Source organism: Penicillium nucicola (assembly GCF_028828085.1).
Source record: "Penicillium nucicola strain IBT 29836 chromosome Unknown utg000010l, whole genome shotgun sequence".
Lineage (NCBI taxonomy): Eukaryota > Fungi > Ascomycota > Eurotiomycetes > Eurotiales > Aspergillaceae > Penicillium > Penicillium nucicola.
In genome coordinates, this window is record NW_026643134.1 from 3,737,164 (window position 1) to 3,754,380 (window position 17,217).

Below are 17,217 nucleotides of genomic sequence, written 5' to 3' on the forward strand. Positions count from 1 at the left end.
AGGGAGGTAGCAAAACACGCCAGAATCAAGAGGCCTTCCCAGCTGCTGAAAAATGAAAATGGAAAAAATAAGAATAGAAAGATAATGGGTTATTATGCCCCGGTCTGTTGTACAGACAATGCAGAGCCTCCATGGGAAGAAAGAACATGGGGATAGTACAGTGGCATTAGGCATGAAAATCGTTCGAGAGGTGTAGAGGATAGATGGATGGGGTTGGTGATGAGATTCCGGGGATAAGAGGATAATATGAGATGAATCGAGGATGAAATCTACCCATCTGATGTATCCGGGGTGAAGACGAAAGGGTTGATGAAGGAAATAGGATGGATGGAGACAGCGGGGTGAATGGAGAGAGATCAGTTCTTCATGGTTTCCAAGAACGAGTCCAGGTTGTACTCTTCCTGGTACTGCCTGTCATCCCAGAGTTCACCCAAGTCATCTAGCCAGCCCTTCTTGCCCTTCTCCTTGACTTCACCGTCGATATCGACCATGTCGACTTCGTTGCCGTTTTGGTCGCTTGGTTTCTCGGCTGTATCTGCCGTTTCGCCGAGGTTGAATAGATCGAGCAGTTGATCTGTGTCCATCGTGCCCAGGCCGGCATTTTGTTGATTTACCACGGTGGAGGCGACGTCGATCTTGAATCGTTGCAGGTTCAGGATCTTCTCTTCCAGAGTACCTCTTGTGATCAGGCGGTAGACGTTCACGACCTTCTTTTGACCGATACGATGGGCGCGATCCATGGCCTGAATATCCTTCTGTGGGTTCCAGTCGTGCTCGACGAAAATGACGGTATCGGCTCCTGTAAGGTTGAGACCTAGTCCACCGACGCTGGTGGTCAAGAGCAAGACGTCGTAACTGGGGTCGGTGTTGAAGCGGTTGACAATGTCCTGGCGCTTTGTTGCTTCCACGCCGCCGTCCAGACGAAGATACTGAACGGACGGGAGGAGTTTCTTCAGAACATCGTTCTGGACAATATCCAGCATCTCCTTCATCTGACAGAATACAAGTGCCCGGTGAGGGCTGACATAGCTGGCGCCGGTGTCCAGTTCTCCTTCCGCTGAGGGGTTAACGCCAATGCCGCAATCGACCAACAAGTCTTTCAGGGCGTTGAGCTTGGGAGCGTGAGAGAGATCTCTGATGTTTGAACGCTTCGTGTTCAAGAAGGTCTGCACCTCGTTGTACTGCTTGTGACCTTCCTTGACTACCAGTGCGGGGGAGTTGCACAGACGACGCATGTATTGAAGTGCCTGGAAGATATGCTCCTTGTCAGAGCGATCTGTGCTGCCAACCTTGTCTGCGAGCTCCTTCTGCTCCTTCTTGCTGAAGTCCTCGAACAACTTCTTCTGGAGTTCACTTGGGTCACAGTAGTAGTTCTGGATGATCTTGGGTGGCAGATCGTTCAGCACTTCCTCCTTAAGACGACGAAGCAGGAATGGCAGCACTTGCTTGTGCAGTGCTTCGATTGCCAAAGCACCCGCTTCTTGTTCTTTCGAAGATGACTTGCTAAAGCGACTTGCTGCAATAGGCTTGGCGAACCGATCCAAGAAGACCTTCTCGGTGCCGAGGAAGCCGGGCATCAAGAAATCGAAGAGGGACCAAAGCTCAAGAACATTGTTCTGAATGGGTGTGCCAGACAAGATCAGACGGTGGTTGCTGGCTAGTTTCTTCACTGAGGTAGTAATCTTGGCCTTGGGGTTCTTGATAAGATGACCCTCGTCAAGCACACAGTAGTTGAAGTTCATCGGGCTGAGCACGTCGTTATCATTTCGGCAAACATCGTAAGAAGTCACAATGATATCGGTGTTGGCCAACATAGGTTGGAGCCTCGACCGTTCAGAGGGAGGACCGACGTAAGCAATACAACTGAGGAATGGTGCATATTGCTTGACTTCTTGCTGCCAATGACCAGAGAGCGAAGGCGGACAGACGATCAAGGAAGGAAGCTTTCGAGAGTCGGTAGATTGACTCTTGGCAAACTCTTCAGCACGCATATGGTGGTCACTTGCCACAATGCAAATTGTCTGTAAAGTCTTTCCGAGACCCATATCGTCGCAAAGAATACCGTGGAGATTGTAGCGGTTAAGGAAGGCGAGCCAGTTCACGCCGTCTTGCTGGTATGGTCGAAGCTCGGCCTTAATGGCAACGGGGATCAGGAAAGGTTCAACCTTGCGCACATCGAGCATCTGAGACATGAACTTTCTTTCCCGGTCACGGCCCTTGAGCAACTCCTCTGAGAAGCCAGGTGGGTCAGGGATACCGGCTTCAAGAGGCACTAACTTGACGAGAGTTGCGAATGAGGTTGTCGCCAGGAGACGCACGTCATTGTCGGAATCACTCATGCGGCCAAGAACGGGTACAACGAGGAAGATTACATAGGGGAGAATTCCATCTTCCATGACGTGGATAAGATGGTAGATACACTCGATCGCACCTTGGCGATGGTGTACATCAAGACCATTGTTGATGATAGGTAACACCTTTTCGACCAGCATAGTCATACCCTTGACAGTAATGACGCTGCAGATAGTAGCGAAACATTTGGCTGCAGCATAGCGAACAACAGAAAGTCGACATTGTAGACCCCTGGCAATGATGGGCATAAGGTCGATGACCCATGAGTGCAGGCCAGTGTCGAACTTGGGGAGGAGAGCCCGTAACGTGGACAAACCATCGACAATTTCTTGGCCAAGTTCATTCTCGGGGTTGATGATGTCTTCGGGAAGTTCATCGGATGTCAGAGCCTCTCTCAATGGTCGTTCAACGAGTTTTGCGAGGTTGGGAACCTTCTCCAACAGGTCAGCACCAAATTTGACGGCAAGCTGCTCCAACGCATCCTTAGCACCACGACGCATAATGCGTGCCTCCTTGGCTTCTCTTTCGAATTTTGCGGCATCGGGGTGGTCGCGTCGGTCTTCTTCCTTGCGTAATGACAAAATTGATTTCTCCAACTGAGCATTATGAGGGAATTCAGGTGTTTCAGAAGTGTCCACGCAGCAATATTTTACCAGATTTCCGATGATCTTGTCCACCGGTCCGCGCTTCGTGGCAGCAGTGTAGTACTCAATAAGACCTGCGACGGCGGTTGCAGAGCGTTGTTGGAGCTCCACGTTCTCTTCCTTCTTAACGCTGTCCATCATGCCCTTGATGATATGACCCGGCTTCTTAGGAATATCGCGCAAGGCAATGAGGGCGCCTGCGGTTGCGGCCAGGACACGCATGTCTCGCTGTTCTCTCATCAATCTCGCTTCATCCACAGCAGATTGGGCGGTGGTCCGGGTGTCATTCAATACTTGTGTAGCGGTGATACGCTGAGCCGGTGTCAAGTTCTTCTTCAGACGGTCGAAGTCGGGTCCAACAATCTTCTCAGCATCAAGCAAAGAGAAGGCATTGGGTCCGGCTTCTGCGTCTCCCTGTACAACGACGGCCAATGTGGGCAGTCGGGAGGGTGCAACATGTGCATGGTCACGGAACGTGTTCAACAACGAATGGCACTGGGCGCGAGCGACATGGAGATAGCATGCAATATCGGCATACCAGGATGGACGCTCGCCTTCAAGGATAGGTCGGAGATTTTCAGTCAAAGTCGTGGTGTATTTGCTTTCTGGTCCAGCGCGGCGAGCATACTCCTCCATGACCATTGCGGAAGAAAGCTGTGTAGTGGAAGCGGAGAACTTCAGTGCATCCAGGATCGCTGGCCAAAGGCTTGGAAGCTCATATTTGTCCCAGAAGGAAATCAGTTCTCCCAATGCCTTGGCAGCATAGATCTTTGATCTTAGCATGGTGTCCGCACCAACAAGATCAATGTCACCAGATAGCATGTGTCCATCGACATTGTGGGCCGAGGGAGGCGGCACTTCCTTCTTCTCTGATTTGCGTCTGCGTCCCGGCTTGGGTGTTTCAGCACCGCCGGCAGCCGCGAGGGGAGGAGAGGATTTGGAGAGAGGGGGGGCAGGGGGAGCACAGAATGGCAGGCCAGACGGTTTGATAAAGAGGGATGCGTTCATGGGTATGGGGTATCGTGGAACGCCAAAAGCACCCAAAGTCAGGGTAACCAGTGGTTGAACGGACTCTGATAGCTCGGCCTCGGATTTGAATAAACCACGCAGTTCAACAACCTTGAGAAGCTCAGACCAGACTTGAATGGATAATTTCAAAACACCTTCATTGCGCTCAACGAGAAGATTCTGGAAAATTAACCGCAGTGCCTTGCCATCTACCCAATCGGTAGTACCTTCACCCTCTAGATTCAAGAACGTCATGAGAGCTCGAAGCACGGCAGAACGAACGCTTGTGATTGTATGGCGGAGGAAGGGGTAGAGACGAGGGACCAGCTTTCCAAACGATGCCTCCGAATCATCCGCAGCGTTTGCCTTCATTGCGTCCAACACTTGGGAGAATGTGCATAGTTTGGCCAAAAGATCCATGACAGAGCCGGTACTAGCACTGAGATCGTCTTGAAGGTTGGAAAGACAGTCCCAGACAATGTTCATCAGAGGACCGAGAGTTCCGGTGCGAGATGTGACGAACTCTTCTGCAATGGGGACAAGAGTCGCGGCGCTGACTGCTCGAACATCATCATCGAAATCAGCCAAACCTTTCATGACAGCCTCCAAGACCCCATCCATCATGCTTGAATCCTTAACGAGCAAATCCTTTCGAACTGCAACAAGGTACCGGAGACCAATCATGCCACCATGGCAGACCTCCCATACGGGGCGCTCAAGGCCGAGATCGTTCTGCATGATGATGCGATAGAGACAGCGATAGGATGATCGGACGGACTTGGGGTGCAGGTGTGAAAGAAGAGCACCTAGGGTCTGTCCAACGGTTTCACGAATAGGGGCAACCACATTGTCGGAAATGTAATCACCGAATCGGTCGAGGATCAAAACACATAGTAGTCGACATGAGAGGTCGTCCAACCACCGGCGGTTGCGTGCGTCGTTTTCTTCGCGAGATTTCCCATCCAGGCGGCCAGCTGCAATGCCCTGGACTCTGACCACTTCACGTAGAGCCATGGCCGCACCGTGTCGAACTTCCCAATTTGAGTCGAAGATGTCCATCGTCAGGAATTCACACATGTGTTCCAGTGGCCATCCTCCGCCTTGCTCCACGATCTCTGGTTGAAAGTGAGGTCGCTCAGGGGCGATAGGCCCCTTGAATTCCGTGACCAGTTTAGAGTCATCGTCTTCTTCGGCGCGTTCAAGGGAGAAATAATCCGGTTTCGTCTCACCATTCTGTTCATTATCGTTCTCGGATTTGACTGGGTGAGGAGTCCCCACAGGGGTCGTGACGAGCTCGGACTGGCGGCGAGAAGACAGATCCACGACACGGACTTTGTTAGCTCCCAGTTTGGCATTTTGTTTGTTCTTCCGTTTCAGTTGGTTGAGTTGACGCTTGCTCAGTCCACCATCCTCTTTAATGGCGGGTTCGTTCGGCGACGAAGGTCGACGAGAGGGAGGATCATGCACGCTGTTTGAGCGAGAAATGGGAGCAATTTCTGGCTCGCGCTTGGGAGCGGGGGTCACCACCTTAGGGGCGAGGTCGATGTTTTCCATGAGTTCGTCGTCGTCATATTGGCCTCGCAGGCCGAGTCGTGCAAATAGGGTCTTCTTTTGGTGTTGTAGACGGGCGGCTGGTTCCATGGATGCGAGCGCATACTCATATTCTTTGCCGGCACTGCCCAGAAGCCTCTTGCCGAACTTCAATACGGACGCGATGTCCAATGTGTCTAACTGGAGCAGGCCATCACTTGGAGTTGAGTCTTCTGACTTGATCTCGGCCTTGATCTCCACATCGTCATGCTCAGCGGCTGACTTTATTTGAAGCCCATCATCTTCATTTGGATCGTAGGGGTCAGCATTCGAGACGATCAGCCCAATCGCTTTGGCGGAAGCTGTCCTTGTATCCCAGGACTTTGATCTGAGGTAGGGCAGGATGCGCCCGAGCAAGTTGAACAGCTCATCGGGATGCTGTTTCTGAACATCTGCTAACTGTTGTGCAGCAGTGTTACGTATCAACTGCGTACTGCCCGTCTCGAGAAGCCTAGGTGGTGGTCAGTAGCTGTACATGTCGATGCCAGAGAGATACTCACGTGACTAGACGGTCGAGGCTGGAGCTATATTAGTTTCACGTGACAGACGCGTAGTGATTGGCGGGCACTTACCGGGAAGCCATGGCGGGCCTTCACTCTTTCACCCGAGTGAAGGGCGCAATTTGTGGAGGAAAAAAAAGGCAGAAAATGCCCCAGCCAGCCCGAAACGGAAACCCAGAGCAAAAAAGGCACGGTGCAGCGTACGTGAAGCGCGGAAGGGAAGCCAGGAACGCCTAAATTAGTCAGCAAAAGGGAAGATTTTAGTAGAGAAGGGTCGAGGTCACGCAGCCGGGTTTATATCATTGGGGGTGCTTCTGCCCGGCGCGCTGGTCCATGTTTGGGTCGCTGGGGCTAGGCTGCTTTGGGTTTAGTGCGGGCGGGCTTCCACTCACAGCGCGACGATTTTTTTCTTTGCTAGGCGGGCACGTGACTGACGCGTTCATTGAGATGGAAATGATGTATGAATTAGAGAGGGTATGGGAAGCTCGCAAAAATGCCACATGCCAGATCCCCGGCAGAGCTTGGGATGGGCAACAACGTAGGGGATAGGTTGCAATTTCGCCATTTGGCTCGATAGTTACACCTTGGATGAAATATCTGAAGAAATGACTGCAGAAATTACTGCATGATGATGAGGTTGAAATTATTTCTGTATCGAAAGCGATCAATGATCGGATCAGATCTGATAGTAGGCTAGTCTCAATCAAATATATCTGGACACTTAATTTGACTCTATATTCATATAGAACATGGTGTTGCTCCAGGAATAACTTGAGTGGTAGATCGAAATATATCCATGCATGTCACGCTTATACTTCGCAAATTTTCCATCAAAAACTCAGGAGTTATTTTTTTTGACTAGACGCTAAAATATCCCAAGAGACCATCGAAATATATAACTAGATTTGGTTTACTCATACCAATTGATTTGCCCCAGACAGTCAGTCAACTGGATGACCCTTCTATACAAGGAGTTGAGCGGGTGAGGCTCCAGCGGAACACAGCCATATATTTAGCTGCATATATGCATGTTCCACAAGAATGTTGCTGCTGCTGACTACAAAATAGTGGCTGAAGCTACTCCCGGGGCCTTCAGCACCCTACTAGGCCCCCACTATCAAAGATGTGCGGAGGAGATGAATCCCGCAAACTATATCAAGGGGGGGGGAAGAGATCATCGGCAGAGGTGGCTAGAGACAAACGACTGACCACTGAGCGTGTTTGTCTGCACCTAGCCAGGCTATCTACTGTATCAACCCTGCCAATTAAGCTTATGGGGTTAGAAATCCCTCGTTTCCTATTGCTACAAGTCCCACCCCGGACCCATTCCACCTGTTGAATACACTAGGATAAAAGATCGATTGTCATCGAATTGGAGTATCATTTCGAACCAACAGACCTGGTGGTCAAGAGCAGTTGAGCGTTTCTATACAGTCACAGGCTCCGGGCAAAAGTCCCGGGCGGAAACACGGAATAACAAGCATTGAAAAAGAACAGTCACAACTCTCCCGTTCACCGTTGGTTCAACAGAGAAGTGGCTTCTTCTTCCTTCCCAAGTAGACCGAGACTACGGATTTGCTCAGCCTTGGGGGCGTTCTCTCGCGGGTGAGCGGCCTCGGCCTTGCGGTAGGCAGCTTGCATCTTCATAGTACGGAGAGCCTGTTGTCACCAAATTCCGTTAGCTCCAATCCCTGGAACCTAAAGGCGCAGGAAAATATCGATCGGGGATTGTCCTTACCTCTTTCCGGTGGTGAAGGCACTCGTAGTAGTCCTCCAGGGCGGGCACACACTTCTTCTTGCCAGCCTCACCCTCGCCGGAGTTGACCACGTAGCAGCCGAGGACCTCCTGCCAGAAGGGATAGCAGCGGTTCTGACCTAGAAACCAGAGTGAATTAGCCGGGTTCATTCGCGGGGGGAGGGAACTGGCTGCGCAAGCTGTGATCCGAGGATTCATGGCCGCGGACCGGGGAGAATCCCTCGGGAACAGGGCGAGATGTCACATACCACCGTTAAGACCGTAACCGGAAGCCATTGTGAAGTGTAAAGGGAGGTAATTGAGCTGGTGGTAGGCACAGAGACCGCGAAAATGGTGGTGATGAAGTGGCCGGCGGATGCGACTCTTCCCTTTCGTTTCCGACTTGGTCTGTGCGCCCCGCCGTATGCAACACCGTCACTGTCAACTATGAGGCCACCTCACACTGTCTCGACTCTGTAGATCATGGCTCTCGAGTTGTCAGACGCACACGCTATCCTGCTAGCCACGATCCTCTGCGCAGGTGGTAACGTGGGTGACCTGCCTGCCTTACAGGCGCAATTTCCTCATTGTTTTCCATTGGAACGCCTCCTGCGCATTATCCTGACCTTCCTCCCGGAGAGTACAGAGCCCTCTCACTACACTTCAGTGATCCAAGAGCTGGTTAATAGCTCCAATACGGTGCCCACAGATCACTCGATCGATACTTCGGCCGTTCAAGACCTATCTGAATCGGTTGCCCGAAAACGCGTACGGAAGCTTAATCTACGACCACTGCAACGCCCCGATGAGGAAGAGGATGTCGCCTCCGCAGATCCTCTGACTCAGTTTATCATACACCGTGCGCACTTGATCGACTCGGAAACAGCACTCCAGCCACTCATTCTCGAACTCGTTCTGCCGTTTTACGAACACTCGCCCATACTTCGAACATGGCTGATTTCAAGCCTATTACCATTGCTTCGACTTAACTATGAATACTATGCGCATCGTGACGAGACAATATCACTTGAGATTTTGGAGTCTATGGACGATCAGACGGCCGTCAACATTCTCTTGTCTTTAATGAGATTCGAAGGAAATAGCATGGATTTGGTCAATAACTTGAGGGGTCTGATTGGACCTTGGTTTTATGGTGGAAGTCGATCAAAACGCCGGAGGCTTAATGAGGCTGCTGCCCAGAACTCGGTGTCTTTCATCGAAGGATCGAAAACTCAGTCCGCTGAATTGGCTGGTTGGGAACATGTAAATGCATGGCTACTCTCACGAAGTCTTGTGGATCGTGAGAGTGTTGTGGGTGCATTTACAGAATGGGATGGACCGTCAGATATTGACCTGGGAGGGTATGAAGAACCCGGTACACGAATGTCGAAGGAACAGGCAACAGAACTGCAAACTCGATACTGTCAATCCGGCCTTTCAGTGGTATATGCTCATGCGGATTCCTCATTGGCTGTGCTAGAGGGCTCTTTCAAGGTGCTGGAACGTGCAGCCAAGTTACTCGACCTAGAGGAGAGCTTATACCTAAGTTCTGACTCGGTGCTGCCGTCTATCCACTATGACACCGATTCGATTTCATCAACCTCCCGGGCATCGCTGCTGCAAAATGCCCTTTTGAGACCGAACAACCCTCTAACCCAACCATCGCCCTCATCAATCTCATTTCTCAGCGCCTTACTTATGTCCCTTCGGATCTTAACCGAGCTTGGTCATCTGGTCCCTTGTCGTATTGCAGCAAACATGTGCCTTCACAGCACCGAGGAGATGCAACTGGCGGAGCTCAAGAGCGTGGTAAACTCCACCGTCAAACAGCCGAGATCATACCAAGAATGGCAATCGGTCCGGGAAAGGTTGCTCTGGCTTCGAGACTGGCAGGCCGAACAGTCAGAGGGTTGGGATGAACCTTCACCATACCACGGACTCTTTTGGAGAATTCCGCGCGAGACGGTTGAAACAGAGATCTTGAAGGCTCTACTAGCAGCCAAAGGTACGTACACCAATACCTTAGTACTTGGCATTGATATTGACTACTTTTACAGAGCATCAATTGGCCGTGGACCTTTATACAAGCTCCAAAGAAGCACCTTTGACTGCATCACAAGTGGAGTCCGCCGTCCAAGAAGCTATTTTCACCGCGTATGACAACGCAAGCAATGGCAACCGAACTCGCGGAGGAATGAAGAGGGCCTTCGACATGTAAGAGTGATTGGAGAAGAAAAAAATAAAAATTGGCACTAACAAAATTCCAGCTTACAAGCATTTCAACCACACTTCCCTGGCTCTGTTGGGTTTAAACAGATCCATGCTCTCATCGCTGCAACTCACGCCCTCTCATTTTACTCCCTGACGCTTCAACACGGCGTTCCCTTCCAGCCTGTCAGCATTCGCGTTCACCACGACCCTCTCGTATTGATCGAGAAGGCTTTGGAGCAAAACGCAAAGAGCTACACCAAACTGGATGATTTCCTCTCCATTGGACGCAATTTAGTAGCCGGAGGCGTGCCTACAAATTCCACCGTTGAAGCGGAGGATGAGCCGTCTCACCAGAAGCCCTCAGAGGAATCCATCCTTCTCACAGCTGAACGTCGCATCACTTCCCTGGCAATCGCCTCCGCCTTATCCTCAAACGATTTTGCTACAGCCTACTCCTACATCCAAACAAGGCTCACACCCCCATCTCTCCTCTCAACCTCCTCTCCACTCCTCAACACCCCCGCGGTCCCAGACGACATCTCCTGGCGAGCCGTCTACAACGCCGGCCGCTACCGTTCCACAACCCCAGTCAACCCATCCCCAACCCTCCAATCCCAAATCACCCACCTCTCCCAAAGAATGGAGCTTCTCTCCTTAGCCCTCATATTGGTCCCCTCCCCAGACCCCCTCCCCGAAATCCTCGGTGCCTGGCGCCGCTGCGACGAAGAACTCTCCTCCCTCCGCGCCCGCGAACAACAAGAAGAAGACCTCTGGGACACAAAGGGCGACAGCCTCTCCTCCGTCCCAGGTGGATTCGGACCTTCCGACTCAGAGCGCGACGCCTTCGACACCGAACAGCAGCGTGTAGCACGTCGTGCGCGCGCCCGCGCCAACATGAGCTCACACCACGAAGCCCCCATGGGTCTTTTCGAAGTTGCGCGCGGTGCCGCCCTTGCCTTACACAAGAATGCCTTCCCACTGCGCGGAGCAGCGCATTCCTCACCGTCGGGACCAGGCTCGAATTCGAACGTCGATGCTGACGCTGGTGATGGGGATCGTCCTCTTTCGCCGGATAGTGAGAGTCGTGTTCGGAAGAGGGATATGGTTAGCAGTATGGTCACGGGTGGCTTGGTTAGTGGTATTGGATGGGTCTTGGGTGCTGATCCTGTGAACAAGTAACTCGGTACGACGGACATACATGTCTTTTAATGATACAGTCTCTGTTAAATGGTCCTTTCCACTGCACTTTTTTGAGTTTTTAAATATGAGTTGTATACCTCCATCTATATAGCAGCACTATTGATTTAGTCTATTGAACTTACTCGCGAGGAGATATACGACATGACAGCATTCGCTACCTGATTGGTTTCGGTCGACTTGGCCATTGGCTACAGTACTGTAACGATATTCCTCAACGATCTAGTTTTACATATGGCCTAGCTAAGTCACCATCTCTTCTACGTTCACTGTTCCAACAAGCAAATGTCGATTTGCGCGCTTCGTCCCTCCATATAATATCTTGAGTAGTGAGACCCGAACTCAAGACTGACAAGATGGCAAAAGAAAGAGAAGGAAAAGCTCTCAGCCCAGAAGCCTCTGAACCTACCAGCATGTCCAAAGCCGCAAGGTTCAACGCTCGCAGTCAATGCTGTGCAGTGTCACTTGTTTGATCTCAATAGGGTTTTAGGGGTTTGGGCAGACCCGCTTTCGTCTGCGACTGGCCTTGATGAGTCTACGTCGTTCAGTCTTAGGGACTAAGATCTATCCAGGAGCCTAATTTTAAGCGCCAACATAAAAGTGGCGGCTAAGATAGAAAATTCCCACCCGGTAGAGGAAATCAAGCACGGATAGCTACGTAGAAATGTCCCAAAAGAAGCTTCCAATGCATTGCATACACTCCGGCAACCAGTGCAAAGCAAAGATGACCCCAAATAAAACCCTAAATCAGATACAAGAACCAAGGGAAAAGCGCTATACACGTAAAATGTAAGAAAAAAAAGGTAAAGTGATATATCAAGATGACCGACATGTCCAGACTCAAGATGTCACGAGGAAGGAAGAATCGGGCACTTGAAAAGCAGAAGAGAAGGAGAGAAGAGGGGTTTATTCCATGGATAGGGAAGAGAGATGAGGGAGGGAATGAGAATGAGAATGAATATGGAATATAAGATGTAATGTAGAGATATGAATGACAATAAGGGAGAGAGAGACCACTGAGGGACGGGATATCCGAAGGAATGCAATGCGGGAGAGTCAGGCCGTAAAGGATCGTAGGAAGTGAAGCGTAGGCGATGAAATCTGTGGCGCTGGACGATAGAGAAAAAAGTAACAAGATGGTATGAAAGGGTATGAGAAAGATGTAGATGTCGAGACTCCACGAGTTCCGGCCCGGGAGGGAAGAGAAGCGGAAAGCACAAAAAGCATTGGATGAGTCGTGACGAATGGGTCGTTTGAGTGGTGTTGACAGCCAGGTCAATCCGTGGGGTTCCAGCCACCTGTACTCAAAGTGGAACTAAAAATGCAGTGCAATGCGAGACTGTGAGGTCTCCGGTGGGATGTCTTGGTGTTCACTCCTTCCAATCCCATACCTGCCTCACAAAGTTTGCCATGTTGACTTTCTTGTTCTTCATGTCCTGTACCCACGGATGTTCCAGCATCCGCCAGGGAGTTGCTCGTCGTGGAGGTTCCTTTTCCAGACTAGTGATAAAGTCAGTATAGAGAATAAAGCAGAACAGCCTGTGGGGAACACTCACCAGCATTCAATGAAGTACTTGAAGTTGTCCGACCAGCGAATGCCGGCGTTCGGCTCATCCTTCAACTTGGGAATTGGCTGGCGGACAATGTATGTGAGAAGATCTATTAGACCTGCGCGGGGTTGCATCTCTGTTCCGTCGGCAGGGAAGGGGAATCGGTGCTGTGCGACTTCAAGAAGAGTCACACCGAGAGACCACACGTCTGATGTGATCGTGTATGATTGACCAGTGATACGTTCGGGGGCCATGTAGTAAGAAGTGCCAATGAAGGTGTTGGCGTCACCCTTGGTACCGAATTCACCGCTGACACCGAAGTCACAGAGTTTGACTTTGCCGTCGCGGCATATGAGGATGTTGGATGGTTTGATATCTGTATTCGGAATTAGCTATTCAGTCAGTGTACCACATGAGAGCACCACGTTCGTACCTCGATGAATGATCTTGCGGCTGTGGAGGTAGGTCAGCCCGTTCAAAACACCTTCGGCGACCTTGCCGAGAACCTTTTCTCCAGTGCGACCTCCGAGCTTTTTGACTTCTTTGTAGATACTGTCGAGACTGCCCCCTTCGCAGAACTCCATGGCGATGGAGATTGTGCCGGTCGACTTGTCCATGAACGCGCCGTAGTAGCGACAGATGTGGTGGGAGGCGCAATCTTTGTTGAAGTTCAGCTCACGAACAATCTGTTTTTTGACATCGGGGTTGGGATCCGTAGTAATGATCTAAATAGATTCGTTAGTCTCACTGGGCGCGTTCTCGACTCGCCAAAAGAGCATACCTTCAATGCGAACACGGTCTTTCCCTCCTTCAGCTTGCATCGCGTGACAGCTCCGCCAGCACCTTCACCTAGACTACCCAGCTCGACGATTTTGTTCTGCTCACTAGCGGCGTGCCAGCCCTCATCATCGAGATCATCAACATCGAGGGGCCGGCCCTTTTCTAACGACAGTCTATCCAGATCGGGGAGGAGCCCATTCACGCTGTTTTCGCGTTCCATCGAAACCCCATCGCGATCTGAGTACACCGAGCCAATCGCGGATGAAGGGTCTGAGTCGCCTCCAGATTGTCGGATGGACAGATTGGCTGACGAGTAATTGGCAGAGGTTGCAGATGCCGGTCCAACCGTCTTCACCTCCAAACTGGAACCACCTCCGAGTCCATTCGTGCTGAGCGGGGGCGGTGCGGGACGTCCATTTGGCATGAGAGTTGGCGGTTGGGACACATGCTGCTGGCTACCCATGGGGGTCGACAGTTGCAATGTTGGTCGTCCTGGTCGCCCAGCCGGGCGCTGGAGTTGCGGTTGGGGCAGAGGTTGCAGTGTTGGAACAGAAGCGCCATTGCCATTGACAGGTTTGGCGTTTGGCGAGGGGGGATGCCTAATGTGAGCTTCGGGGCTCGCGGACTACCGCTATTATTGCGGGCGCCAGGGACGGGCGGTCGGAGGAGGGGGACGGAAGATGACATGGCGAGATTGTTTTGCCTTTCGCCAGGCAAGAACAACTCGTTCGGATCAGCGAGAGTAGCCACAGCGTCGACGGACCGCAAGTCCTTGAGAATAAAGAGAGAGAGAGGGAGAGAGAGAGGAGAGAAAGAGAGAGGTGGGGTAAGGGAAAAAGTACGGAGTACAGAGCGAGAGATAAGGCGGGCCTTATTCGGGTTCAGGGTTAAGGTCGAGCAGGTGACAAGAGAATCAACTAAGTTCTCAGGTTACAAGTTCGTTAACTTATAAGAACATCAGATTGGCAGTCGACATATGACATCTCAACTCGAATATTAATAGAGCGACACAGCCGAGAGACTCGGAGCAGTGGGGCCACGGTGTTTCAGAAGGCGCTTCAGCTGAAACACAATTGTCTCTTCTATTCTGAACCCTCTGAACTAGAAATGCGATCCCTATCACTCTCACTAACACTATCCACTGACACTGGAAGTGACTCGAATCTAAAAAGGACCAGTGAAGAGATTGAAGGTTAGAGCCATGGTTCCGAACATAGGCGTTTACCCAAGAGAACAGCCGATATATTGTTGCCTTGGAGCCGCAAATGCCTGACAGTTGCCCAGGTGTGGCGTTGACATTCCTCGTCTCTCTCCGTCGGCTAATACTGGGAGAGAGATGCCGTTGTCCCTGCAAATCCAATCCAGGTCTCGATGATGCTGCCCATGACGACTGGAAATACTATAGTATCTATGTCATAGAGGGGCTATGAGGTCGGTTATATATAAGTTAAGTTATCCCTTGGGTGTGGCTTAGCCAGGGCACATCTAAGGCTGTGATGGGTCCAATGTCATCATAGGTCCCGTAGACTTGGTAGTAAAATTGTCGCCCTGGAGAACCAGGAAACGAGAGGAAGAAACCTGGACATTGGATCTGTGAAGTGCAACGGTAAAGAATGCTTCTCTTCATTGACCCATGTGCACTACAATACATTTACAGTCAGCAAGTTGATTTAGGTCCGACTTATGATTAACCGAGCCCCAATTGGGTCAAATTCGATCAGTAGTCGATCATGGGTGTGGCTGTGGGATCACATATGATAACCGTGAGAGACGCTTGAGATCTTCTACTGGATCGTACTCTAGCCGATCTGGCGATCCGGTAAGCCGAGGGTGCAGATACATGTACAATACGATTTGTGTGAACAGACCGCTGCATAGCCGCCCAGGTCGGCTCATGGTCAAAGAACCAAAAGACTTTGACGAAAGTGCCAGATGAGGTAAATCGTTGACTTGGGTTAAGTTGCTCACTGTCATGTCAAGCTTGGAAGCGTGTCTGTCATCGCAAATGGAATAAATAAAAAGGATACCAGGGCAGCGCACAAAGCACCTCATTCTTCCTACAGTAAACATGTACTTGATCTGGCTCCATGTCACATTGCTGTCACACATTGCACCCTAGAACGCAAGGCAAAAAACAGGCAGAATAATAGCTCTTAGCGAGATCAAGTTTGTTCGGGATCAATAATTCCGCGGCTCCAATTTTGATTGGCGTCGATTCGTGTTCTCGGCGCCAAACAATGACGCGTTGCTGCTGATCGTTTGGCGGGATGGATTGACAATGATTATGGATGACGATCAGATGGATATCTGCAGTCGCAATTCAGATGTGAGTGTGAATGGGAATCTAGACCACGTCAAGATACTGCATTGGAATATTGCTGCGTGTCGCATGTGGCTGTATGTCAGGGATGTGAAGGTGTGGTACTCCCGAGTTATATTTGCTCGGGCTTCGATTGAAGCGAACCCTTTCGATGAGCCGTGGGTAACCTGACAGATTTGAAAGCATTGAATAGCACGCAATTGAGTCCACTTGTACGGAGTGGCAATCACACATTCATTTCGCAAATGGCCATGGCCATATCAAAGACATAGAGTAGAATCCAGTGGGTGGAAGTGTAAAAATATTTCCGTGTCCAAGAACTACTGGATGAGCGGTGAGTTGTCAAAGCTAACCCTGCCCCTGATTCTCAGGGATGGGGTCTAGTGGACATGTTTGTCTTACCGGGGAATTGAAAGAAGATAGCCTGCGCTGTCGGTATTGGAAGGTTGAACTTCGGAGAGAGCCCAGTTCCACAGCTATTATTATCTTTCGAACACCCCTATTCCTTCAGTAAGATCAACCAGAAAACCCAAGATATCAGACATCCCCACCAATAATTCTGCTATAAACTTTGAAAAGGAAGGCTAACCAAAGTCCAAAAATACACCGAGTATGGGGTTGATAAGAGAACAACAGTAAAGCCCGATCTATTGAAAAAAGGGGCACGACTTCAATGGCGGCAGGTGGAGTCTGGGGGCGCCACGAGGACTCAGGGACTGCTTTGATGGTGAACTACTCGATGCACCCCCTATCCTGGACTCCGGTTACATGGAACAAAACAACCACAATGATGGCAAAAAACCCGGGCTAAATGATTATTGGTTCAACACCATTACATGTATGTACATGAAATCGAGGCTAGCTCGAACCGCTTCAAGTGCGTACCTGATCCGAGGTCTCGACTCAGGAACAGGATCAAGATCGACACCGCAACGCTTTGATACTCTGCAGTAGGCTAGGACTCCAACCAGATTGAATGCTCTAAGCCCCATCAACACAGAGGTCAGGCTGCTGGTGTGACTGAAACGAAATTACACTGCGATGCGCCACGCCAGGGACACGCCCAATGGCTGGACCTCGATCGTTTTTCCAAAGTACTGTACAGTGCGCTTGGGCACAGGCACCCCATTATAATTGGGTGGCGTGTCAAGGGGGCTTACACAAGCAAGCTTCGTTAAGCACTTTACACGGAGGTAAGTAATGCGGTCTAGCCGTTATTCCGCCAGCGCATGAGACCTTCCCGTTGCGGGGACTCGCTCATAGAGCGAGTACGAGAGTTCTTCGCTTACGGATCTATTGGTGTTCACAATTTAATATAGGGAACCGAACG

General features: G+C 50.8%; 4 protein-coding genes across 4 annotated transcripts; 1 reads left to right on the top strand and 3 right to left on the bottom strand.

Moving 5' to 3' along the window:
* Positions 1-356: 356 nt before the first annotated feature.
* Positions 357-6,177, bottom strand: N7511_009981 (DNA-binding ATPase; the record flags this gene model as incomplete). The annotated part of the gene is made up of 3 exons (XM_057132358.1): positions 357-6,045; positions 6,095-6,112; positions 6,167-6,177. The coding sequence occupies 3 exons, from the start codon at positions 6,175-6,177 to the stop codon at positions 357-359; spliced, it is 5,718 nt and encodes a 1,905-aa protein (XP_056980346.1).
* Positions 6,178-7,606: 1,429 nt separating this feature from the next.
* On the bottom strand, positions 7,607-8,126 carry N7511_009982 (uncharacterized protein; the record flags this gene model as incomplete). Its single annotated transcript, XM_057132359.1, has 3 exons — positions 7,607-7,753; positions 7,833-7,969; positions 8,099-8,126. 3 exons carry the CDS (start codon positions 8,124-8,126, stop codon positions 7,607-7,609), a joined length of 312 nt encoding a protein of 103 aa, XP_056980347.1.
* Positions 8,127-8,312: 186 nt separating this feature from the next.
* On the top strand, positions 8,313-11,219 carry N7511_009983 (secretory pathway Sec39 family protein; the record flags this gene model as incomplete). Its single annotated transcript, XM_057132360.1, has 3 exons — positions 8,313-9,834; positions 9,887-10,043; positions 10,097-11,219. 3 exons carry the CDS (start codon positions 8,313-8,315, stop codon positions 11,217-11,219), a joined length of 2,802 nt encoding a protein of 933 aa, XP_056980348.1.
* Positions 11,220-12,607: 1,388 nt separating this feature from the next.
* Positions 12,608-14,030, bottom strand: N7511_009984 (dual-specificity mitogen-activated protein kinase kinase; the record flags this gene model as incomplete). The annotated part of the gene is made up of 4 exons (XM_057132361.1): positions 12,608-12,737; positions 12,794-13,163; positions 13,221-13,512; positions 13,569-14,030. 4 exons carry the CDS (start codon positions 14,028-14,030, stop codon positions 12,608-12,610), a joined length of 1,254 nt encoding a protein of 417 aa, XP_056980349.1.
* Between the last annotated feature and the right edge of the window lie 3,187 nt (positions 14,031-17,217).